Here is a 26,959-nt window from a genome sequence, read left to right as displayed (position 1 = left end):
GTGCACAGAAAATAAGACTTCTGGCGGCATTTGAGGTTGAGTAAACTTTATTTTTATGATTTTTTTCATTTTAAGTTTATTTATTAATGGTTACCTGTAAAAGGAGAAAGGGAAGTAGGTTGGGGGTTAAAAGGGAGCAAGTTTCATTGTGATAAGTCCTATAACTCTGCAGAGTCTGAGACGATGCTTTCGCCATGTCAATCCTCTCAACTTAAAAATGGAACCAGCTAGTGAGGACGACTCAGTCTTTCATAAAAACACAACCTTTTTTCTTCTTCTCTGTCCTTAACCAAGAAGCAAAATGGGAGCCTTTGACTGAGAAAAAAAAAAGTTGCTTATTTTGTGGGCGAGAGGAGAGTGAAGTGTGGCGGCGGTGGTTCCAGAAGGGGGGCTTCAGTTCTCAGACTAGTTTAGCCGATCAGCGAACAACTTGATTGTGTCCCTCAATGGGATTGTGTCAGTCATAAGACTCAAGGAGGGACTGGGGGCATCAGCTCCCTGTCCTCAGCTCCCCTCCCCCTCTTCTATCCTCTGTCTCCTGCTTCTTCTGTGGTCCTCTAGGTGTAGGTAGGGGGTTCAGTTTCCAGGGGGGTGGAAGGAGAGCTGCTGGGTGGGGTGAGCCTGCACTTGTACAGCTAGAACACAGAACAACAGTCACTGAAGAAGATCTGGAAATGTAAAGCCAATTTCTATTGGAGATGTTTAGCTCTATGACTTGAAGTTACTTACCCTGTGGATGTTGGATGTAGTAGTGTTGGTGCGCCCCCTGCTGTGGGGGAGGGCCGTGCTGCTGGGCTGAGCCTGGGCCTTGCTGTGGGGGTGGGGCATAGTGCAGCATCATCTGGGGAGGGCCGTGGCCTCCTGGGTGGTGGGGGCCAGACATACCTTGGGCAACATGGGCCTGGAGCGAGAGGGGGCAAGATGGTGTCATCCCTTTCTAACAACCATATTTAAAATTCAAGACTAGTGGTCTACAGACCTACGGAGATGGAAAGATTCAGAACGCAAAATGGGTGGCTCTTTGTAGAACGTAGTCCTACCTTCGTTACTAGGGACTTTTTGGCGCAGCTCAATCGCACTACGAAGAGTTCATTGTGGGGGCAGTGTTAATAGAGCTCTAACTGACAGGCCTGACTAAGATCATGACATGTCAGAAGTGCTTCAACATCAAATATAAGAATTTCACAGAATATAATGTTCCTTGAGCTGTCAGTTTAGAGTGACCAAAAGAAGCTAAAATCAGCTCTGTCTCGTCATCAAGCAGAGCAGCACCAGCTGAACCGTAGTTATCGATACCCAGACTTAGAGCCACCATAAGCAGAACTAACTGTGCGCAGGGAGCAGCTAATGGAGGAAGTTATTTCGGACAGGGCCGGGGCTTTAAATTTGGCAAAAGCAATCGGGCCTGAACATCGTAGGCATGGGTAAGGGCCCAGGCTTAAAGTTAATGCCAGTGCTTGGCTCTACAGTGTTGTGTAGGCAATGATGCTGTTGCTTGGTTCCTTGATAAAACATTTTATTTAACTAGGCAAGTCAGTTAATAACAAATTCTTATTTACAATTACTGTTCCTTGATCTGATCTACATAGGCTATGCAAAGTAGTATTTTGCATTGATAATCAACTAATCTCAGCGACTGTTTAAACAAAACATTGTTGCCTTATTAGAATCCCCACAAGTGTATTTTGTTGAGGTAATAACTGATTCCAGGCTATTTTGAAACAGTAAAAACAGCTAGTAGCCATGTGCCTTTTCTCCTGATATGGGAGAAAATACATTAAAAGCAGCATATCAAATTGAGATGTTGTAGGTTACTGGCAAGTATAATATTTGTACAATATTTGCCAGGGCATACTATATTTAAATATGATTATTTCACAAGGAGATGTGGTAAGCTAAAAGGCTAGCTAGTTTGCTATGTTTTTAGCCAGGTTAAACCCAGCTAGTTACTACTAGCAAGGGAAGATTAACATAACTCTTCACCACAAATGAGAAGACTTGTGAATGGGAGTCTAGGAAACACGGACTGGCGAGGGCATCATGTTACCAACCAGTGTCCACTGCTTCAAAAAATAAATAAAATGTAAAAAAAAAACACCCACGCATGTAGATCAACAGTGTTAAGCTTGTATCAGCCTTACGCAATTGAAACAAATACTTCCGACTTGTGCTACATCCTGATATTGTCACATTGCTTGACTTAGTGTTACTGTTTGCTTAGATCTGTTACTCTTTCCTCTCTGGAGAGTTGAATGTACGTGGGCTGTGGGTCAAGAGTAGTCTGGTGTTTACCTGTGTGAGCTGTCCCAGGCCAGGGTAATGTTGGGCCATGGGCTGGTGGGTGGGCAGGCTGTAGCCCTGCATGGGGTAAGAGGCCTGGGGAGAGCTGTGGCCAGGGGGCATGTTAGGGGGTGTGGGCGCTGGCAAGGGCCCAGAGTGGTACATGGACTGGGGCTGGGGGCCTCCCTGGCCTGACTGAAGAGAGGAAGGGAAGTATGTTAGGAAATTACATACGCGTGATACACAACAATGAGACAAACACTATATTCACACAGTAGACTAAAAACAGGCTGGTCAGGATAAATAGGCAGTGTTTTAGCCAGCTAGGTGCCTCTCGAAGGAGCTCCATTGTGGTGGCCTCTGGTACATTCTAATGCCTTGATTCCATCCAAAATACACAGCAAAATTAGTACCTCCCAGACTGGAAAAATGTGGTGTTGTGTATTAAGACTTCACAACTTAAATTACAGAAAATGTATAAATTCAGTTTGTTATCTATATGATCAGTACTATTTTCCAAGTAAGAGAACATTCAACTTGAAACATTTTGCATCTTGAGATTAAAGTCATATTAAACGGTTTTACTGCAAGATATGAATTGCCATAACGATCTTCATTTAAATTACAAACGTAAATAGCCCACATTATCGTAAATTAATTAAAGGTCAAATCAGTGTTTCGTAATCCTGGTTCTGTGGACCCAAAGGGGTGCACATTTTTGCCCTAGCACAAGACCACTGATTCAAATTATCGACTAATCATCTTTGATGATTTGAATCAATACTTTTAGCTGATTCCTTACTAAGGTCAATACATTTTAATTAGGGCCCTCATAGAATCCAGGCATTATCATATTTGGACCAGAATGAGGCTCTCCACTACCTATTGCTGCAGCGATGATTCACCATCTTCATCTAATGTTTTCATAACGTATCTGCAGATAATCGCTGAAGATCCTAGGCCTACCAGTAGCCCATGCAAATTAAGGAGCCAAATGAACCGATGCGATTCGGTAGTATACAGACTGACTGACGAGTCACTCACTTTACAGTCACTGTCGGGCAATCCTCGTCATCCTACGAAATATTTTGTTTTACTTGTCCAGATGAGATACCATGTACATATAACCATGTTGCATGATTTATGAATGGCAAAGGGATAAATATCGACTTCATACAGTCAGTTCGACACCTTATAAACTAGTCAACACTTGCTGGTCAGTTGTCAATCAAAGCACAGTAGGCTAAATAGCCCATGCGACACGACGCTGCGTGCCTGGCTATGTGAAACGCCAACGAAAATAAATGAAATGTGCAAGAAAACAATTAGTCTAAGTGGATTTCGACTCATCGTTACCACTTACATTACATTACATGGGACGAGAAAATCCACATTCATCTGGCGCTCTCCCTCCTCCATGTAAAGACATTTAAATGCAACCAACCCCAGGCGGGACAGACCGCAGACTGTTCACCCATCAGCGCTCGCTTTGTGATTGACAGGCACTCAATAGAGGGTTCGACGGACTAGTGAATTGAAACTTTTACATGACAAGTAGCCTAGTTAATTAATGAAGAGGAAAAAGTAGAGGGTTGAAAATGAGTCGGACCGACTGATTAGCCGGTGCTAATGGTAACACACTGAAGTAGGGGCCTCAAGGTGGTAAAACAGCTTCTGGTGATATAATAATAAATACTCCAAGTATAAATACAGTAAAGTACACACATATATTGAGCAAAATAGTGTTTTTTTAAATGGAAAACTTCAAGGAGTTGGTCTGATAGGAATTTGATGTCATCGGCCTCCCACCTTGCTTGTGGAGCAATAGAGAACAAAAGAGGAAAGCACAACCTGCCACTTGGGCCATGTCGTGAGCTGGATCACCTATTGAGATGTGCCTTGTGTTAATAAGTGAAAAGGAGACTGGAGTGTTTGTTACTTGAAAAGTAATAAATTACATATCCATTGCATTTAACACAAGTGACACGTTACTTTTCATGAAAAAAAGTTATCAGCATTTGTTTGACCATCTGAGGGAGCAAGGCGCTTTCTACCAAAAATATAAGCAACTAATTAATTTCAATAATAATTCAAAATAATTGTCACGTGTTTAATGTAAAAGTTACAATTCAACTAATGCAAGAGCACTGCACTGTCTGTGTCATATGGACACAGACAGATACACCGTGATCCATTGGCGGCTAAAGAAATAAAGGAATTCAGATTGGCCTGTAGACTATAATATCATTCGTCAACTAAGTAAAATACATAGGCCTAAAGCCGACAAATAAAAACAAGATAGACCGCACGTACATGACCCATAAAGATTTATAAAGGGCACACTTTACACTAGATGGGAAAACCCCTCTATGGGCTTTGCCATCACAGAAGCGATCAATAGCAAAGATCAGAGGAGCGCCCTCTACACATTTCTGTGGACAGCAGCAGTCATGACATTTTTCTAAAACAGCCTTTCTCTGCTTGCTCAAGAACTAAATGAGGGAACAAGTCAAGATCGGATCATGGACACGTGCCCGATTCTGCAAGTAACACTTTTTTTTTTTTTTTTTACAAAGTAACTTCAATAATATTACCTGATTTGAAAAAGTAACGTAAACAGACCACTCATAAGTCATCTGGTTATACAACAAGTTACTTTAACGCACAACTCCCAACAATGCTCGAGTGCCACTTTAATTACAGGCTCCTCACATAAAACATGCAAAAATCACTGACAAGACAGAATTGATCCTACGCCAGTACGTGAATCGCTCCCCCCCACACACACAGCCTAGCGGTTACAGCGTTGGGCCAGTAAGCGAAAGATCGCTGGTTTGAATACCGGAGCCGACAAAGTGAAAAATCTGTCCATGTGTCCCTGAGCAAGGCAGCTGTACTACTATGGCTGAAGCAGTAAAACATCAACACATTTTACTGCACCTGTCCAGTGTTTGTGACAAAACAAACATGCATGCATGCACACACACAGGTGGGCTGGTTGGTTTACCTGTCCGTGCCCAGGGCTGGGGGCAGTGTGCTGGGGAGGGGGCTGGCTCCCAGTAGGGGTGCTGGAGGGCTGGGGAGGGTGCATGGAGCTAGAATGGTGGGAGAACTGCTGGGAGGCTGAGAGACAGATGGAAGACTAACTTGAACCTCAAGTATGTGGATTCAAACATCATTTACAAACCAAAGAACCATGAACCATGGCAATCTTAGAAGAAATTAAATGTATTGATACAACTAAGCAGGACCATGTCCTGTACACAACTAAAATGAAGTCTTGCCGAGTGTACTTTTAAACTGAAACTGTGCGTTATCTTACCATACATGGCCTGTTGTGGTCCCGGGGGACCCTCTGTCTGTCCGGGGTACTGAGGGCCCAGAGCCTGGGGGTGGCCCGTCTGAGTCAGCATCCTGGCCCCACCCTGCAGCATGGAGTACACCGGCTAGCAAGGGGGGGGAGCAAGCAAGAAAGAGAGCGAGCGGATAAAGAACGAAAGAGAAGAGGAAGAAAAAGAGTGAGTAAAGGGAATATAAGAACATTTAATGACATGAACAAAATAAAATAAATTCCTATGCAAGTCAGTTCTTCTACTGAAACAAACCCCCATCCACAACACACATTGTGGACTGGTTAGCATTAGCAACATTAGTGTGGTAGTTAACTACCTGTCCAGGGTAGTGGGGCATGCCCTGGATGACCTGGCTGTACTGCAGGTAGGCCTGGGGGTAGGGGGAGGCCACCAGGGGAGGGCCTGCTGCAGACGCTGCGGCCTGGAGCATCTGGGGCTGAGAAGAGCCGTGGTGGTCCGGACGAGGGCCTACCACCTGGCCTGGGGGGGAGAGGGTTATTAACATACTGATCATAACTTTAGTCTATAGTTCTTTACTTGTTTATTTCAAATGTTCCAGAGTTGCTAAATTAAAAGAGCGTAACATTGAATAGAGATAGAAAGGTTATGACAGTGTTGCCACCAACCTATTGATTAGGCAACAGAATGGTGTGAGTACCTTTAGATCTGGGATACTTCCCCTGCTGGACTGTAGACATGGTGTACTGATACATCTGAGGAGCCTGGGAAACAAAGGACAGTTAGACCCCAACCTCAAATGTATACACACCATTTGTTTTTCAACACCCCAGACACACTAATGCTTATTTTTCCACAGAGAGTCACAGCCTCAGTCCTAGTCATACCTGTACAGAGTGTCCCTGTATCTGTACAGGGGAGAGGTAGGACAGATAGGGGGTGCTGTAGATGGCCTGTTGTCCCGGGGGGGGCTGGAGCACCACAGAGGGGCTGGGTGGAGTGGGCCGCGGGGGGGTGGGGGCTGGGGACGGCTTCACCTGGGGAGGAGAGAACTCGCACAGTTTAGGTTGGTGAGATAATGTAAGTAAGCGTGTGTTTAGCTGAACAAATCACACACAGTTACATTTGGTGTATGTGTCTAAACATATAGTTTGGGCCACCACCCAGGACAATGGATTTAATCCCAGAAGCCGACCCAAAACAACGGCACCACAGAAGGGGCAGACGGAGCGGCCTCCTGGTCAGACTCCGTGCACATCGCCCCCCGCCCCCGAGTATCCTGTCTCTTGATAACAAGGTAGACGAAATTTGAGCAAGGGTTGCCTTCCAGAGAGACATCAGAGAATGTAACATTCTCTGTTTCACAGAAACATGGATCTCTCGGGATATGTTGTCGGAATCTGTCCAGCCACCGGGCTCCTCCATGCATCGCTCATACAGAGAAACACCTCTCTGGGAAGAGCGGGGGTGTATGCTTCATGATTAATAATGTCATACAGGAACTCAAGTCCTTCTGCTCACCCGACCTAGAATTCCTCAATCAATCAAATGCTGCCCATATTACCTTCTAAGAGAATTCTCATCAGTTATCGTCACAGCTGTGTACATTTCCCCTCAAGCAGACACCAATATGGCCCTCAAGGAACTTCACTGCTCTATGTAAACTGGAAACCAGATATCATGAGGCTGCATTTATTGTAGCTGGGGGATTTTAACCAAGCAAATTTGAGAACAAGGCTACCTAAAATTCTATCAGCATATTGATTGCACTACACGAGACCACTGCTACTTTAACTTCGGCGATGCCTACAAAGCCCTCTCCCGCCAAATCTGACCACGACGCCATCTTGCTCCTACCGTCTTATAGGCAGAAACTCAAACAGGATGTACCAGTGACTAGAACCATTCAACGCTGGTCTGACCAATCAGAATCCATGTTTCAAGATTGTTTTGATCACACAGACTGGGATATGTTCCGGTCAGCCTCTGAACAACATCGATCTATACGCTGACTCGGTGAGTGAGTTTATAAAGAAGTGCATTGGAGATGTGACTATTTAAAGTTACCCTAACCAGAAATGATGGATGGATGGCGGCATTTGTGCAAAACTGAAAGCACTAACCACCGCATTTAACCATGGAAAGAGGTCTGGGAATATGGCTGAATATAAACAGTGTAGTTATTCCCTCCGCAAGGCAATCAAACAAGCGAAATGCCAGAACAGGGACAAAGTGGAGTCGCAATTCAACAGCTCAGACACAAGACGTACGTGACAGGGTCTACAGGAAATCACGGAATACAAAAAGAAAACCAGCCACATCAGACACCGACGTCACGCTTCCAGACAAACTAAATAATACAGTGCCACCGTTGCGGCCCGCTAACAAGAACTGCGCCCCCTCTCCGTGGCTGACGTGAGTAAAACATTTAAATGTTACCCAGGCGGCATCCCTAGCCGCGTCCTCAGAGCATGCGCAGACCAACTGGCTGGTGTGTTTACAGACATATTCAATCGCTCCCTATACCGGTCTGATGGCCACCATTGTTCCTGTACCCAAGAAAGCAAAGATAACTGAACTAAATGACTACCGCCCCGTAGCACTCACCTCTGTCATCATGAAGTGCTTTGAGAGACTAGTCAAGGATCATATCACCTCCACCTTACCAGCCACCCTAGACCCACTTCAGTATGCATACTGCCCCAACAGGCCCACAGACGATGCAATCGCCATCACACTGCCCTATCCCATCTGGACAACAAGAATGCTGTTAATTGACTACAGCTCAGCATTCAACACCATAGTACCCTCCAAGCTCATCATTAAGCTTGAGGCCCTGAGCCTCAACCCCGCCCTGCGCAGTTGGGTCATGGATTTTGACGGCCCCAGGTGGTGAAAGTAGGAAACAACATCTCCACTTCACTGACCCTCAACACTGGGGCCCCACAAGGGTGTGCTCAGCCCCCCTTCCTGTACGCCTCAAATCATCAAATTTGCAGATGACAACAGTAGTGGGCTTGATTATCAACAACGACGAGACAGCCTACAGGGAGGTGGTGAGGGCACTCGGAGTGTGGTGTCAGGAAAACAACCTCACTCAGCGTCAACAAAACAAAGGAGATGATTGTGGACTTCGGGAAAGAGCAGAGGGAGCACCACCCTATCCACATCGAAGGGACAGCAGTGGAGAAGGTGGGAAGTTAAGCTCCTCAGTGTACACATCACTGACAAACTGAAATGGCCCACACAGACAGTGTGGTGAAGAAGGCACAACAGCACCTCTTCAACCTCAGGAGGCTGAAGAAAATGTTGCTTGTCACCCAAAACCCTGACTAACTCCTACAGATCCACAACTGCTCCGCCCACAACCGCAAGGCTCTCCAGAGGTTGGTGCGGTCTGCACAATGCCTCACCGGGGGCAAACTACCTGCCCTCCATGACACCTATAGCACCCAATGTCAAAGGAAGGCCAAAAAGATCAAAGACGACAACAACCACCCGAGCCACTGCCTGTTCACATCACTACCATCCATCCTCTCAAGGCCATCAGACTGCTAAACAGCAATCACTAACGCAGAGGCCGCTGCCTACATTGAGACCCAATCACTGGCCACTTTAACAAATGGATCACTAGTCACTTTAAATAATGTTTACATATCTTACATTACTCATATATGTATAATCTGTATTTTATACCATGCATTGCACCATTCCTGTGTCGCTCGGCCATCGCTCATCCATATATGTACATATTCTCATTCACCCCTTTAGATGTGTGTATTAGGTAATTGTTAGATATTACTGCACTGTTGGAACCTGAAGCAATTCGCTACACTCGCATTAATATCTGCTAACCATGTGTATGTGACCAATAAAATTTGATTTTAACTCCTGGCCAAACAGGTTGTTGTGAGAGAGAACTTGTTCTCAACTACTTTCTTGTGTGTGTGTGTGTGTGTGTGTGTGTGTGTGTGTGTGTGTGTGTGTGTGACAGACCAGGGTCATGGGTGCCTTGAAGACGAACTCTTTGGCGTTGGGGTTCAGCGTAGACTTCTTCACCTGACTAAAAAAAAAAAAACACAGAAGGAGAGCGAGATGAGAACTCCAAATCATCTTTCAAATCCCTTTTCCATACATCCATCCTCAACATGGAACGGTATTGTAAAAAAATCCTTACCGTATATGTATTCATGATATATCACCCAGACCTAGCATAATACCTACAGATGTGCCAACACATCTTATCAATACTAGGGTTGTAACGGTAGTAGGGGTGTAACGGTACACTACCTCGGTTTGGTCCGCACTGTGAACCTGTATGGATACACTGCGTTGTAGCCTATGCCTCGAGTAAATCTGAGCTGAAAAAACATTGTAGGCTATTCCGTTAAAACAACTAGCGCCAATGCGCACGTTGTAATCAAAATTTTTATCTTGACCTGTTGGGGCTAGGGGGCAGTATTTGCACGGCCGGATAAAAAAAACATACCCGATTTAATCTGGTTACTACTCCTGCCCAGAAACTAGAATATGTATATAATTAGTAGATCTGGATAGAAAACACTCTAAAGTTTCTAAAACTGTTTGAATGGTGTCTGTGTATAACAGAACTCATATGGCAGGCCAAAACCTGAGAAGATTCCATGCAGGAAGTGCCCTGTCTGACAATTTGTTGTCCTTCTAGGTTCTCTCTATCAAAAATACAGCATCTCTGCTGTAACGTGACATTTTCTAAGGCTTCCATTGGCTCTCAGAAGGCGCCAGAAAGTGGAATGAGAGCTCTGCAGTCTCTGGGCTAAGTACAGCAGCTCTGTTTCTTACTGGCCTGCCTGGGTACAGTGATACTGGAGATGCGCGTTCATGTGAATTCTCCATTTTGTTCTTTCAGTCTTTGAACGAATACAACGTCGCCCGGTTGGAATATTATCGCTATTTTACGAGAAAAATTGCATAAAAATGTATTTTAAACAGCGTTTGACATGCTTCGAAGTACGGTAATGGAATATTTTGAATTTTTTTGTCACGAAATGCGCCCGCGCGTCACCCTTCGGATAGTTACCTGAACGCATGAACAAAACGGAGCTATTTCAATATAACTATGGATTATTTCGAACCAAAACAACATTTGTTGTTGAAGTAGAAGTCCTGGGAGTGCATTCTGACGAAGAACAGCAAAGGTAATCCAATTTTTCTTATAGTAAATCTGAGTTTGGTGAGGGCCAAACTTGGTGGGTGTCAAATTAGCTAGCCGTGATGGCCGGGCTATCTACTCAGAATATGTGCTTTCGCCGAAATGCTATTTTAAAATCTGACACCGCGATTGCATAAAGGAGTTCTGTATCTATAATTCTTAAAATAATTATGTTTTTTGTAAACGTTTATCGTGAGTAATTTAGTAAATTCACCGGAAGTTTGCGGTGGGAATGCTAGTTCTGAATATCACATACTAATGTAAAAAGCTGGTTTTTGATATAAATATGAACTTGATTGAACAAAACATGCATGTATTGTATAACAATGTCCTAGGAGTGTCATCTGATGAAGATCAAAGGTTAGTGCTACATTTAGCTGTGGTTTTGGTTTGTGTGATATATATGCATGCTTTGAAAATGGCTGTGTGATTATTTTTGGCAGGGTACTCTCCTGACATAATCTAATGTTTTGCTTTCGCTATAAAGCCTTTTTTTTTTTTTTAAATCGGTCAGTGTGGTTAGATTAACGAGAGTCTTGTCTTTAAAATGGTGTAAAAGTCATATGATTGAGAAATTGAAGTTATAGCATTTATGAGGTATTTGTATTTCACGCCACACGATTCCACTGGCTGTTGACTAGGTGGGACGCAAGCGTCCCGCCTTGCCCAGGGAGGTTAAATTGACGCATTTCAAACTTTCCTTTTATTAACCTCTATGGGCTAGGTGGCACCAAATCGTCCCACCTACGTAACAGCCAGTTGAATCCTGTGGCGCGATTTTCAAAACGTTTGAAATGCTATTACTTCAATTTCTCTAACATATGACTATTTTACAGCTATTTAAAGACAAGACTCTCGTTAATCTAACCACACTGTCCGATTTCAAAAAGGCTTTACAACGAAAGCAAAACATTAGATTATGTCAGCAGAGTACCCAGCCAGAAATAATCAGACACCCATTTTTCAAGCTAGCATATGTCACAAAAACCCAAACCACAGCTAAATGCAGCACTAACCTTTGATGATCTTCATCAGATGACACACCTAGGACATTATGTTATACAACACATGCATGTCTGTTCAATCAAGTTCATATTTATATAAAAAAACAGCTTTTTACATTAGCATGTGACGTTCAGAAAAAGCATACCCCCCGCAAACTTCCGGGGAATTTACTAACAATTTACTAAATTACTCACGATAAACGTTCACAAAAAGCATAACAATTATTTTAAGAATTATAGATACAGAACTCCTCTATGCACTCGATATGTCCGATTTTAAAATAGCTTTTCGGATGAAGCACATTTTGCAATATTCTAAGTACATAGCCCAGCCATCACGGGCTAGCTATTTAGACACCCGGCAAGTTTAGCCTTCATCAAAATCATATTTCCTATAAGAAAAATGGTCTTACCTTTCCTATTCTTCGTCAGAATGCACTCCCAGGACTTCTACTTCAATAACAAATGTAGGTTTGGTCCCAAATAATCCATCGTTATGTTCCATCAGCGACGTTTTGTTCGTGCGTTCTAGACACTATCAGAATGGTAAATCAAGGTCGAGCGCATGGCGAATAACGTGACAAAAAAATTCTAAATATTCCATTACCGTACTTCGAAGCATGTCAACCGCTGTTTAAAATCAATTTTTATGCAATTTATCTCGTAGAAAAGCGATAATATTCCGACCGGGAATCTGCCTGTCTGTAAACAGAGGGTAAAAAAAAAAGACGGGGGCGGACAGTGCACGCGCATGAAGTCCTTTGTCCTCTGATAGACCACTTAGCAAAAGCGCTCCTGTGTTTCAGCCAGGGCTTTGAATTACGTCATTCAGGTTTTTCCCGGGCTCTGAGACCCCATTGGAGACGTGGGAAGTGTCACGTAACAGCAGAGATCCTGAGTTTTTGGAAGAGATGTCAAAGAAAGCAAATAAATGGTCAAACAGGCCACTTCCTATAAAGGAATCTCTCAAGTTTTTGCCTGCCAAATGAGTTCTGTTATACTACTCACAGACACCATTCAAACAGTTTTAGAAACTTTAGGGTGTTTTCTATCCATATATAATAAGTATATGCATATTCTAGTTACTGGGTAGGATTAGTAACCAGATTAAATTGGGTACGTTTTTTATCCGGCCGTGTAAATACTGCCCCCTAGCCCCAACAGGTTAAACAGCCTGGCATTGGCATATATATTACTCTTGCAGAATTTCCACATGGGTGAGGACATTGGAAATTTAATCAAAGCCTACTGGATGATAAATTCTTCTGTCCTAGTTAAAATATATAACGGACTTTTTCCTGACAGAACATGGGTACAGCAGATCCCCTTATTGTATGGGACACTTTTAATAGTGCCTTTAGAGGCCATGCAATTCAGTACTCATCTATAAAACAAAAGCAATTTAGGTCAAAAGAGTCCATATTAACAAAGGAAATTGCCTGAGGTAGAGTACCATATGACAAGCTGTAGACCACACTATCTACCAAGAGAGTTCTCGTCTATATTATTCGTAGCCATCTATTTACCACAACAGAACGAAGCTGGCACTAAGACTGCTCTCAACCAACTCTATAAGTAAAGAAGAAAATGCTCACCCAGAAGCGGTGCTCCTAGTGGCCAGGGACTTTAATGCAGGCAAATTTAACCAGTTTTACCAAATTTTTGTCACGTGCAACCAAAGGAGGATTTTTTTTTAAAAACACTCTAGACCACCTTTACTCAACACACACACAGATGCATACAAAGCTCTCCCCTGACCTCCTGGCAAATCTGACCATAATTCATCTACCTGATTCCTGCTTACAAGCAAAAACGAAAGCAGGAAGTATCAGTGACTCGCTCAATACGGAAGCGGTCAGATGACGCAGATGCTACAGCACAGGACTGTTTTGGTAGCACAGACTGGAATATGTTCCAGGATTCATCCAACGGCACTGAGGAGTATACCACCTCAGTCATCGGATTCATCAATAAGTGCATCGACGACGTCGTCCCCGCAGTGACTGTACGTAGATCCCAACCAGAAGCCATGGATTACAGGCAACATCCACATCGAGCTAAAGGCTAGAGCTGCCGCTTTCAAGAAATGGGAGACAAATCCGGATGGTTATAAGAAATCTCACTATGCCCTTAGACAAACCAAAAAGAAACGTCAATACAGGATTAATATTGAATCCTACTACACCGGATCTGACGCTCGTCGGTAGGGCTTGAAAACTATTACAGACTACAAAGGGAAATCCAGATGCGAGCTGCCCAGTGACAAGAGCCTACCGGATGAGCTAAATGCCTTATGCTCGCGTCGAGGCAAGCAACACGAGAGCACCACCAGTTCTGGATGACTGTGCGATAACGCTCTTGGTAGCTGATGTGAACAAAACCTTTAAACAAGTCAACATTCAAAGCTGCGGGGCCAGATGGATTACCAGGACGTGTACTCAAAGCATGCGCGGACCAACTGTCTTCACTGACATTTTCAACCTCTCCCTGACCAAGTCTGTAATACCTACATGTTTCAAGCTGGCCACCATTGTCCCTGTGCCCAAGGAAGCAAAGGTAACCTGCCTAAATGATTACCGCCCCGTGGCACTCACGTCAGTAGGCATGAAGTGCTTTGAAAGGCTGGTCATGGCTCACATCAACAGCATCCTCCCGGACACCCTAGACCCACTCCAATTCACATACCGCCCCAACAGATGATGCAATCTCTATTGCACTCCACATTGCCCTTTCCCACCTGGACAAAAGGAACACCTATGTGAGAATGCTGTTTATTGACTACAGCTCAGCGTTCAACACCGTAGTGCCCACGAAGCTCGCCACTAAGCTAAAGACACTAGGACAAAACACCCTGACGGGCCGCCCACAGGTGGTAAGGGTAGGCAACAACACGTCTGCCACACTGATCCTCAACACTGGGGCCCCTCAAGGGTGTGTACTTACTCCCTTCCAGTATTCCCTGCTGACCCACGACCGCGAGGCCAAACACCACTCTAACACCATCGTTAAGTTTGCTGACAACACAACTGATCACCGACAATGATGAGACGGTCTATAGGGAGGTGGTCAGAACTGGCAGGGTGGTGCCAGGACAACAACCTCTCCCTCACTGTGAGCCAGACAAAGGAGCTGATCGCAGACTACAGGAAAAGGCGGGCCGAACAGGCCCCCCATTAACATCGATGGGGCTGTACTGGAGCAGGTCGAGAGTTAAGTTCTTTGGTGTCCACATCACCAACGAACTATCATTGTCCAAACATACCAAAACAGTCGTGAAGAGGGCACGACATGTGGATATATCGAAGCAACATCAGTCAGGAAGTTAAAGCTTGGTCGCAAATGGATCTTCCACAATGACCCCAAGCATACTTCCAAAGTTGTGGCAAAATGGCTTAAGGACAACAAAGTCAAGGTATTGGAGTGGCCATCACAAAGCCCTGACCTCAATCCTATAGAAAATTTGTGGGCAGAACTGAAAAAGCGCGTGTGAGCAAGGAGGCCTAGAAACCTAACTCGGTTGCACCAGCTCTGTCAGGAAGAACATATATGGGGGATTGGAAATGAGACAATTACATTGATGGAAGCAACAATCTGTCTGCAATATTAAAGCGGATACACCCCCTAAGAAAAAAAAGTTTCAAAAATGTAAAAAAATGAAACAGTCTGGAACTAGTTCTGTACGATGGCGAGTGGTGGGGTCAATAAACCAGAATTGGAGGATCCTCAATTATCATTTAAAATCTCCAATTTCCCAACATTTTGGCCTCACAGTAGACCACAACGGCAATGGACAGAGAGATGTGGATAAACAGCTAACAGTATGTCGCCACTGCTCAATGAGAATGCCTTAATAAATATGTTGACACATTTACAACATCACAGAATACCGGAACAAGAAAGAAAAACAGCATCTCCCCTATGCATTCAAACAGCTGAATATGACCAGGCCAAAGAGATCACAAGAGCAATAGGTAGGCTATGTTAATATTTTTTACAGTCTGGGTTATAGCTGCGGATTTTCTCAACCCCCATTCTCAGGGGTTGAGAAAAGGGGGTTTCAGTGGTGGTTTAAGCACCTCGTAAAAGTGCTCGAGCCACATTACCACTTCCCTCTAGCACCCATTTCAGCAAACAGGTTACTTGCTCTATATATGCACACCAAAGCAGAAGTTTCCAGTGATTTGTCCTATGCACCCTGTGCTGCGCTTACTTAACAGTGAGCCTATCACATTACCCCGGAGTGGGAGATGTACCTTGGTACAGACGCTTATCTGGCACTGAGGGAGGCAGTGCCATAGCGCGTTTGTAACCAAGAGAGAAGTGGGAATTTACCATACACGACTGGGGAATAAGTCACTTGAACAGCCCTCAAGCTGGTAATTACTAGTGGGAAACTTGTCTATCATCCTGAGCACCCACTTCTCCCACGTTGCCCTCTGACATCACCTATTAAGGAAATGGCCTCAAATAGCATTTTCGTCAGTTAAATGCAACAGAACATTATTTATAAAAAGCACTATAATTTCTTTACAAGCATGAAAGCTGTACTTTCGGTTGACACAGCTTGATGGCCATTAGCCAATTGGCATTTTGCAACGAGTTCAAATCACATGAATGCATCCAACTAGTATTTATGACTTAACAACTGGTAAATTCCCACCTCCCACATGGTTACAAACACAGCATTGGAGTGGAAACTTGAGGCCCAACCTAACAATCTGGTCACAACAGACAATGCAAGGAACGTTGAGATTGACATTACATCTTTCCTGTGACCCCACAACCGTAATACGTACCGAACCGTAGGTTTGGTGAACCGTTACACCCCCTACATTTAACAGATTAACTGTAGGAATTAGGTTGACTGAGGAGTAGACTATTGCACTACACTGTGGAATAATGTACTGTATTGCACTGTTCTCGGGTCACACTTACTCAGCCACACCCTCTGCTCGCTCGCCGCCCTCCTCCTCGCTGCCAGGGGACCTGGCTGGCTGGGGTGTCCCTGTAGCCTGTCTGTCTGGACCTGATGACTGAGAGGCGGTGTTGGGGGCTGGAGAGGGGGTAGGGGTGGTGGGGGTCGGGGTGAAGGAGGACCCCTCTCCAGTCTGGGGGTCCTGGGAGGGGGTGTGGCCAGGGGCGGGTATGGACTCGGCTGTGGTGGCGGAGTCTGATGGGGAGGGCTGGGCGGATTCTGAGGAGGTGGGGCCAGCAGAAGGGGAGGGGCTGGGCTGGAGCTGTGGAAGAGAGCGAGAGTGTCAGAATCAGATAAGATACATGGGTCACACACAGCATGCATGGACACGAGACACACTTACCCTGAACTCTTTGCCAAATTTCCGTAGCTCCTCCAACTGTGTTCTCTGCAGGACTGAGGGAACTGAGAGGGAGAGAGAAAATGTTTTTTTTTTCAAAAAGACCTGAGATAAAGGAAAGGGACCAGTCAAACAGAGAGAGGAAGGGAGAGAGCTAACCTTTGCCGCTCTTGCCGTCTTGAGGGCTGGCTGGGCCTTCTGTCCTTTCCTTAGCCGCTGAGCTTAGGATCTCATTCACTGAAAGCGAGAGAAAAAGAAAGCAAGAGACAGATGGAGATTAAGAGGTAGAGAAAGGAACAGAAATCATAAATGAAACACAAAAAGAACTTCAATAAATGACAATTCTGTAAAAAGAAAATTGTGTAGTAATCATCCTCCTCCTCACCATCCACAGTGAACAGAGGGGTGGGGCCAGAGGACTTAGGTGTTGCCGAGGCGATCGAGGAAGTGTCCAGGTAGGAAGGGCCAGCCAGAGCGGGGTCGTCTGGTTTTGGAGAGCGAGAGACTGCGGGGAGAGAGACAACGAGAAAGGGAGAAAGAGAAGGGAAAAGGAGAGGGATGTGAATAGTCTAGAATATGAGTGGCGGAAATGTGCAGTTGAGGCGTGTGTGTGTACCTGCAGGTGAGGACTGGGAGCTTGGGTTGCGCAGAGTTCGATTGGTCTGTAGAGATCTCTGGGCTTTGGGGGAAGTTCTGGACGACACTGATCCATAGAAATAGCCCAATTAACACTCAATATGCCCCAAAACTCGCACACACTTCCTCCCTCAATATACCCAAACAGACAGAGTCCTTACCTCCGTTGACAGAAGAGCGCGAGGCATCGGCCAGAGCTTGTGGGTGAGAGGAGGAAGAGGGGGTAGGGCTACTGGGCTGGCCCGGGGGGCTGGCTTGGGACGAGTGGGGAGAGTAGGCTCCCCTGATGGACAGCGGGCTGCACCTATCAGAACCCTGGGATGGTCTAGAGGAGCCGGGGACTCCTGTTCGATTGGGTATTGGACCAGAGGCTCCACCCCTGAGGCTGCCCGGGGGGACACCCATCTCCCTGGCCCTCTGGGGAAGAGGAATGTATTTACCCTCCCTAGAGAGAGAGAGAGAGAGATGAACTGAACAAAAGTATAAACGCAACAAGCAACAATTTCTAAGAATTTACTGAATAACAGTTCATTTAAGGAAATCAGTCAATTTAAATCAATTCATAAGGCCCAAATCTATGGATTCTACATGACTGGGAATAGAGACATGCATCTGTTGGTCACAGATACCATAAATAAAAAGGTAGGGGCGTGCAGCGCGACATATCCTTCGCAGAGTTGATCAGGCTGTTGATTGTGGCCTGTGGAATGTTATCCCACTCCTCTTCAATGGCTGTGCGAAGTTGCTGGATATAGGCGGGAACTGGAACACGCTGTTGTACACGTCAATACAGAGCATCCCAAACAGGCTCAATAGGTGACATGTCTGGTGAGTATGCAGGCCAAGAAAGAACTGGGACATTTTCAACTTCCAGGAATAGTGTTCAGATCCTTGCAGCATGGGGCCTTGCATTATCATGTAGAAACATGAGGTGATGGCGGAGTATGAATAACACGACAACGGGCCTCAGGATCCCATCACGGTATCTCTGTGCATTCAAATTGCCATCAATGAAATGCAATTGTGTTCATTGTCCGTAGCTTATACTTGCCAATACCATAGTGCCCAGTGGTGGGGTTATGTTGATATCAGCAGACCGCTCACCCACACAAAGCCATACATGCTGTCTGCCATCTGCCCAGTTTAGCTGAAACTGGGATTCATCGGTGAAGAACACACTTCTCCAGCGTTCCAGTGGCCAACAGCTCTGGTGGACATTCCTGCACGCTCTCAACTTGAGACATCTGTAGCATTGTGTTGTGTGACAAAACAGCACATTTTAGAGTGGCCTTTTATTGTCCCCAGCTCATTGTGCACCTGTATAATTATCATGCTTCTTGATTTGCCACACCTGTCAGGTGGATGGATTACCTTGGCAAAGGAGAAATACTCACTAACAGGGATGTATACAAACGTGCCAAAAAATTTAGAAAAATAAGATTCTGGCGACAATGGGGAAAAAGCTCATGAAAAATGGGACCAACACTTTACATGCTGCGATTATATTTTTGTTCACTGCATATTCGTGTTATGTCTGTCTATACAACTGACTGAGTAGCTTACATCCTTGCACAGATGTAGTTTTGTCAACTGTGTTTATGCCTCCATGTATTGTGTTTAGAACTAAGCCTGTGTATGTCTGCGATTCCCCTACGGACTCACCTGCTCCCGGCACTGCTCTGGAATCCAGGGCCGCCCCTCTCCCTCCCCTCGTCTCTCTCTCGGACCACGGCACTGTACTTGTCCTCCTCGCTCTTATCGTCGTTCTCCAGGTTGGTGCGGTGACGGTACTGGGGGCTGCCCTCAATCTCATTCGCTAGGCGGGCCGCACGTGCCTCCCGCTGCCGGAAGCCATCCGAGCTGCCCCTTTCCAAGGGAACACTGAAGGGGGAGAAAGAGAGATAAGACTTCCAAGGTCATTCAGAAACATGTGAGAGAAAGGGAGATGTGAGTGAATAAGGCTGTGTTCACACAGGCAGCCCAAATCTGATATTGTTTTCACTAATTGATCTTTTGACCGATCAACTCTGAAAAAGATCTGTGATAGGTCAAAATACCAATTAGTGGGAGAAAAAAAAACAGAATGATACAGAACTAAACTCTGTACGTCCCATTTTCAGGACCCTGTCTTTCAAAGACAATTTGTAAAAATCCAAATAACTTCACAGATCTTCATTGTAAAGGGTTTAAACACTGTTTTCCATGCTTGTTTAATGACCTATAAACAATGAATGAACATGCACCTGTGGAACAGTCGTTAAGACACTAACAGCTTACAGACGGCAGGCAATTAAGGTCACAGTTATGAAAACGTAGGTCACTAAAGAGGCCTTTCTACTGACTCTGAAAAACAAGCCTTAGGCATGCTGCAAGGAGGCATGAGGACTGCAGACGTGGCCAGGGCAATGAATTGCAATGTCCGGTACTGTGAGACGCCTAAGACAGCACTACAGGGAGACAGGATGGACAGCTGATTGTCCTCGCAGTGGCAGACCACGTGAAACAACACCTGCACAGGACCGGTACATCCGAACATCACACCTGCGGGACAGGTACAGGATGGCAACAACTGCCCGAGTTACACCAGGAACGCACAATCCCTCCATCAGTGCTCAGACTGTCCCCAATAGGCTGAGAGAGGCTGGACTGAGGGCTTGTAGGCCTGTTGTAAAGTAGGTCCTCACCAGACATCACCGGCAGCAACATCACCACCGTCACTGGCAAAAAGTGCTCTTCACTTACGAGTCGCGGTCTTGTCTCACCAGGGGTGATGGTCCGATTTGCGTTTATCGTCGAAGGAATGAGCGTTACACCAAGGTCTGTACTCTGGATCGATTTGGAGGTGGAGGGTCCGTCATGGTCTGGGGCGGTGTGTCACAGCATCATTGGACTGAACTTGGTGGCAATTCCGGTCAATCTAAATGCTGTGCGTTACAGGGAAGACATCTTCCTCCCTTATGTGGTACCCTTTCCGCAGGATCCTCCAGCATGACAATGCCACCAGCCATACTGCTCGTTCTGTGCGTGATTTCCTGCAAGACAGGAATGTCAGTGTTCTGAGAGCCCGGATCTCCTATCCCATTGAGCACGTCTGTGACCTCTGGAATCAGAGGGTGAGGGCTTGGGCCATTCCCCCCAGAAATGTCCGGGAACTTGCAGGTGCCTTGGTGGAAGAGTGGGGTAACATCTCACAGCAAGAACTGGCAAATCTGGTGCAGTCCATGATGAGGATATGCACTGCAGTACTTAATGCAGCTGGTGGGCACACCAGATACTGACTGTTATTTTGATCCCCGTTTGTTCAGGGACACATTATACCGTTTCTGTTAGTCACATGTCTGTGGAACTTGTTCAGTTCATGTCTCAGTTGTTGAATATTATTATGGTCATACAAATATTTATACATGTTAAGTTTGCTGAAAATAAATGCAGTTCAGTGAGGACGTTTCTTTTTTTGCTGAATATATATATATATATATATATATTTTAAATAATGAAAAACTGCAGGTTAATAAAAATGTAAAAAACACAATTTGAACTCTTTTTTTACCCCGCTTTTCTTTTTTGCTGATATAGACAGATCGACCTGAGCATATTCCACAATCAGAATAAGGAGCTGAGGGGAGAATACTCACGTGTACATGGAGAGGCTGGAATCGTAGGTGGACGTGACGCCATACGTCTCCTCGTTGAACTTGAACATTTCGCTGGCATCCCAGCCATTAGACTAACAGAGACAGAAGAGCCGTACAGTAAGTGTGTGCTTGTGTCTCACCAAGTGTGTGCGTGTCAGTAACCAGGTTTCCATCCAACCATTTCATGCAGATGAATTACATGACACATAAAAAAATAAAACTCAACAGGCCTGATAGAAACAGCAAATTTGTAGTCAAAATATCCTACTGTCAGCAACACAATTCTTTGGTCTGTGAAATTGATTTATACCATAATTGCGGTGGAAACGCTGTTATGTGCAACTAGTGATATAATAACCATGTCAAAATATAGTTAGAGTCACGCAATGATATGTTACATTGTTGTAACCTACTACCATCACAACGTGTGAAAGCATGAAGAGTTTATAGGCAAATAAGTTATGAACTTCACATTGTGGTTAAGTGCACGTTGAATTTCATGCAAATTTCCAATAAATATTGAGGGTGTTTTTTTGAATGCTGGTGACATGATGATTGGTGCTTGGCTGCAATTATCAAATAAAAATGATCTTGCTCTTATCCATGTCAACTTTATCAGCAAACGTGTCGAGAGAGCATGAACCAAAAACAGATTAAGCAAGCTTGCCATTTATCACAAAAGTTTGTGACAAAACCAACAGTAGAGTAAAAAATGTGATTGAAACACACTGAACCTCTTTTTTTTGTTGGTACATTGTAATTGAAACAAATATTTTTTTATGTGCACTAGGTTATAACGCAGTTTTTTTTTTTATATCAGTAAAAAGTCAGTTTGATAGAAACCCACCCGCGGCAGGAACATTCATAATTTGTTTATGCAGATTGTAGAATCTGTCACAAATTGGATGGAAACCTAGCGACTGTGTCAATTCCTCTCACTGTGTGTGCGCGCCTCACCGTGTCCGTCTCCAGGTCGAAGCCTTCTCCGTTGCTGTCCCCTCCGTCCCACCTCTGCAGCACCTTCTCCCGGTGTTCCCCGTTCACCCGCGATGAGCTGATTGCTGTATCTGTGAAAGCATCTACACACACAAAGCCTAAATTTGAAGGTATAATGTGTCATCTACTAGGGGTACATAATGATGCACACACACACTTGGTTCACCCTCCAATCTGTCTCATTCAGTTCGACTGCTTACTTAAAAACACATCCTTATCTTAAAATCAGTTTCAGTCACACTGACAACCCACTCTCACACTTACCTCTGATGGCGTAGTTGAGGTCCACATCTCGGCAAGTCATTGTGACCAGGTCGCCGGGGCTGAAAATCATGGTGTCTGTGATCTCCTCGATCCGGGGCAGGGAGGGGGGCAAGCCTCCCCCTCCGTCTCCATCCGCCTCTCCTCCTTCGCTCCGCTTGTGGACAGCATCAACCACCAGCTCACACTGGAGTAAAAACACATTAGGACCACGGATAAACCACAGAGGTTAACTGAAGAGCGACTGCAGGCAGTGGTCAATGTGACCTGGGGTGTATTCATTATGCTGATTCTATTGCAAAACATTTTGTAACGGAAACCATTTACTCCAAAAGTTAAACGTTCTGCAACAAAAACAAGTTTCTATTGGACAATTTTAGGTAGGTCCCTCCTGGTGTTGCATGGTATACCGAAACTTCTGTAGTTTTTCGATACTAGAAGAGGAAAAACTGTTTGGCACTAGATTTTTTGGTACTTTTGGTACTTCTGTCAAATGTGTCCAACGGATCAAGCACGTCTATCAGCACAGCCGACCTCTTATTATAGTGCGCACTGTGCCTGCTCCACTTACTCATTGCTAGCCTGCACTGGGAGTCTGGGATGCATCATGTTAGCTCCTCACTCATGCTGCACACAATTTAACAATGCGACACGACCAAATGTAGAAATGTTGAAACTAGGCTACAACACTTTACAATGCAAGATGACACTGGTAGCTTCCAGCTATTGTAGGCCAACTTTCCTTGCTAGTTGACAGCTAACATCAATTCACCGCCCTAGTACTTTGTAAACTAGAACGCAAACCATAATGCAAAATACGCTGATTTCAAAGTTGATAGCCACAAAAAACATTATTCATTCTCTTATTTCAGTCTCTCTCACAAAGATGATCTATTGCCTCAGCAAACTGACTGTGCTCCCATGGGCCACCCCCCCTTGCCTCGTGAATGATGTCATTCCTGGTAGACAGCCCACATTTTTATAAAATAAGCTACTTCAATGCAAATGTTAAGGAGTACAGTAAAATAAGTCACAAAATGTAAGAGAGAAGGGAAACAGATTTTCATGGGGCTACAGATGACATCAGCCAAAACAAGCTCAATAACTCAATGCATGCACACACTCCTATTGAATATGCATTGACCTTGTTTTGGATATGCCAAGGCTACATCTTAATTTACCCAGTTTATCAATAGATATTTACCATTCAAATAAATGACCATTATGTTGTTAGATTGCTCTTACCAAAGGCTAATTGATTGTATGATTGTGAAATTGATTTATTAATGCATACACATGGCTGTGTCTAAAAAAACAATGGAGAAAAAAAAGTCAAATGTGCTGATATTTAACTCAAAAGATGCCCAGCAATTGAACAGAACGGTAGCTGAGTTTATCTGTCTGGATCAGGTGCCATTCTGTTACTTTGGCTAATATGCTTTCTTTTTTTGCTGTGGTATCATTTTGGTATCTATCGTGACGTATCGAGTAAACCTGGTATCGAAGAAGAAGAAAAAAATCTTGTATCGTGACAACACTAGTCCCTAGAGTAAATGGTAAAAGGGGCGGCAAGTAACCGAAAGGTCGCTGGTTCAAATCCCAGAGCCTTGAACTACTGCTCCTGGGGCGCCAATGACGTGAACGTTGATTAAGGCAACCCCCCGCACCTCTCTGATTCAGAGACACATTTCAGTTGAATGCATTCAGATGTGCAACGGACTAGGTTTTGTAACAGAATCCGACTAATGAATACGCCTCAGATTAAGTTGAACATCTGACCACAACCATGTTTCTATGAGGGGTCTATAATGTGTCGGTATGCAGAACACCCATGTATGGTCTAATTAATACAAGGTAGTATAAAATTACCCTTGAGCTGAGGGTCTTGAAGATGCCTTCATACACATTTCCACTCTTCACTCGGACATCACAGGTGGAGCCCTTGAAGGATGATAATAATATGGTTATTGGTCATTTCATTAAGATATACATTAGTAGACAGTTGTCTACAACTTAAATAGTGGAAATAGTGCATCTGTTGCATCAAAGGCACCACAGTGGACCAGGGCCTAATTGACCAAATGAACACTCACCACTACAGCTGTGAGATAGTGAAGCATCCTGGTGTTGTTGTAGACACCTTCAAATACCTGTGAGTTGTAAACAAACATGTCTGACTTCAGCATGGCAGGGACCTCTATTTTAAAGCTCCAAAAAATGTGACCTTACTCTTACTCGCAATTTCCTTTCAACATTTTAGAGTTTACACATTGTACAATCGTGCACTTGTATGGAAGCAAACAAAGCAAAAGACAACCTACATTATGTCATCAAAAGGGTAATAGGCTATCCACATTTGCGTAAAAACGTCTGTAGTACATGCTGGATAGCCTACATTTCATGATATGTGACTTACGGGAGAGGACTGAGATGGCGGCTTCATTGTATTTCTTGTCCTTAATGTGAGGAGAGAACGTTAGCAACAGACAAGACAAATGGATGTAGGTGGCTCAGGGATAAAAATCTGCAACGCAAGAAATAGGCCGGCAGCTGCACCACTTTCAATGTAGCTAACTAAAATGCAAACTTGCAAAGAATTATGGACATGGGACAATGCGTTGATCAAATGCGGACTTCTGAGCCTGGTGGTCCTCGACCTGTCATATGAATGCATGAAGCTAGCTAGATGATCTAGAAGATATGTCTATGCAGCCGTAGAGCAAAAGACTGATCACGGTCACCGATGCGTGCCGGACGCCGGTGGTCTACGTTAGCGAGCTATGACATTAGGTGGGGTGAGGTGTAAACAAGTTAGCCCCGTAGCGGATATGTTCTGTTCTCTATTACTGTGTCGTTTGACATTGTTTGCGAGGCTTAACGAAAACAATTGTTGTCACAAGCTGGCTAACTAGGGTTAGCTAAAACAGAAGGTAACGTTATAGCGATGTGGCTAACAATTTAGCTAACGTTCCCTAGTGGTAGCCTGCTAACGTGCAACTATTTTAGCTAAATTAATCTGGTAACTGGCTAACAATTTGGAGTAACTAGGCGAAATTGTGAAAATATCAATAATCTAAACAAAAGCTAGCTGTGTTGTCTAGCTAACGTTAGCTAGCAAGCTAAACAAGACAGCTAGTAGAATTTCTAGATATCGAGAGACACGTTGAATACAATAAATAATAAAACAGTATTAATACTTTTTAGTCATGTGCATCCCTGTTACTCCGCAGTCTTGCTGATTCTGTTTAAAGTCGTACGACTTGACAGGCCAAACAAAACCTAAAACAAACGTTTAATAAAAAATAAAAAAAATGAACACGGATTAATCCCCTCCCCACAGAAAGTGAATGGGTATATTGGCGTCAATCAAATGTATCGTCTATCCCATTGGTTCGGACACCAGTCAATCATACCAATGTCGATTTAGCAGACCCTCTTTGCCCATTTGCCGTAACCTACATCTATTATATTTACTTTGTTCCAATTGGCTTAAAATAACTAGTTAAAGCCTCCATTTGACATGGGCACGCCCACTGTAATCCTCGTATTGACCGGTAAACCTCTATGGATATGTGGCAGATCCCCGGACTTGCTTGACGACTGTGGCCGAACATGTGCTTACCTTCCAGGCACAGCTCTGTTGGTATTGCTCCCGCTGATATGAGAGGGCAAAGCGGCAGGCCCTGCCGTTCCATTGGAGGTTTTTCGTCCGCCTGAACCGGGTTGTTGCTGGTGTGACACGTGCCAATAATTACACCTCAAGTAACAGTTATACGGATTCAATTTGCCTTTAGTCTACTAAATAGTATTTGACTTTACCAGACTAGTTACCACGTAAGTCAATGAGGACACCATCGATAAAGCTCACGTTAGCTAGCCAACTTAAAGCTAGCTGCTAACAAATATTGCACAAACTAGCTAGAATTCATACACACAGAAACCAATACATGTAGCAGCAAGCTACCCTTAGCAACTTGATACAACTACAACTCACGTTCTGTCGACGAAAAGACATTGCCTCTTCGGAACTTAATCGATAGTTAAGCTGGCTACTGTAGTACAGCCTTGCACGTTATAGCTAGCTCGATGGCTAGCTAGACGAGCAAGCAGTAATGTCCCTTCTGTAGCTAAAACTTTTAGCACGTCGTTTTTCGTTTCCTTTCCGTAGATTTACTCTTGCGTGTGGCTTACTCCGATTGCATGTCATTTGTAACTTGAAGAAATTGTAAAACTCGGGGAAAACAAATTCGCCGGTTTGGCACCACAAAGATGTTGTCGTCTGCGCGTGGCTGACTGACTGGGTTGATGGGGGCGTGTACGACTGTGTATG

At 44.5% G+C, this 26,959-nt stretch overlaps 1 protein-coding gene across 2 annotated transcripts; it reads right to left on the bottom strand.

The window, feature by feature from the left end:
• Positions 1 to 29: 29 nt before the first annotated feature.
• Positions 30 to 26,959, bottom strand: LOC115192145 (ataxin-2-like protein). 2 transcript variants are annotated; one of them, XM_029750318.1, is made up of 24 exons: positions 26,624 to 26,959; positions 26,252 to 26,358; positions 25,046 to 25,085; positions 24,723 to 24,779; positions 24,499 to 24,570; positions 22,633 to 22,816; positions 22,330 to 22,451; positions 21,373 to 21,464; positions 19,400 to 19,618; positions 17,899 to 18,182; positions 17,718 to 17,804; positions 17,487 to 17,606; positions 17,261 to 17,338; positions 17,105 to 17,166; positions 16,722 to 17,023; positions 9,588 to 9,654; positions 6,479 to 6,628; positions 6,292 to 6,355; positions 5,950 to 6,113; positions 5,603 to 5,726; positions 5,288 to 5,403; positions 2,293 to 2,475; positions 730 to 901; positions 30 to 635 (listed from the first exon to the last, which is right to left on the bottom strand). In XM_029750318.1, exons 1-24 carry the CDS (start codon positions 26,642 to 26,644, stop codon positions 577 to 579), a joined length of 2,946 nt encoding a protein of 981 aa, XP_029606178.1. In that variant the 5' UTR covers positions 26,645 to 26,959; the 3' UTR covers positions 30 to 576. The 2 variants fall into 2 exon arrangements, with proteins under 2 accessions (XP_029606178.1, XP_029606179.1); XM_029750319.1 differs by lacking the exons at positions 26,252 to 26,358; positions 26,624 to 26,959 and adding an exon at positions 25,827 to 26,050.

This window comes from Salmo trutta, chromosome 4 (genome assembly GCF_901001165.1).
Source record: "Salmo trutta chromosome 4, fSalTru1.1, whole genome shotgun sequence".
NCBI lineage: Eukaryota > Metazoa > Chordata > Actinopteri > Salmoniformes > Salmonidae > Salmo > Salmo trutta.
The sequence above is the reverse complement of the archived record's forward strand: the minus strand, read 5'-3'. Positions and strand labels throughout refer to the sequence as shown.

Coding starts and splice junctions, on each gene's coding strand:
- LOC115192145 (XM_029750318.1), bottom strand. CDS start 26,644: ATGTCTTTTCGTCGACAGAAC. Junction 9,655..16,721: donor CGAGCAGAGGGTGTGGCTGA/GTAAGTGTGACC, acceptor TTTTTTTTTTAG/TCAGGTGAAGAAGTCTACGC. Junction 6,629..9,587: donor TCAAGGCACCCATGACCCTG/GTCTGTCACACA, acceptor TCTCCTCCCCAG/GTGAAGCCGTCCCCAGCCCC.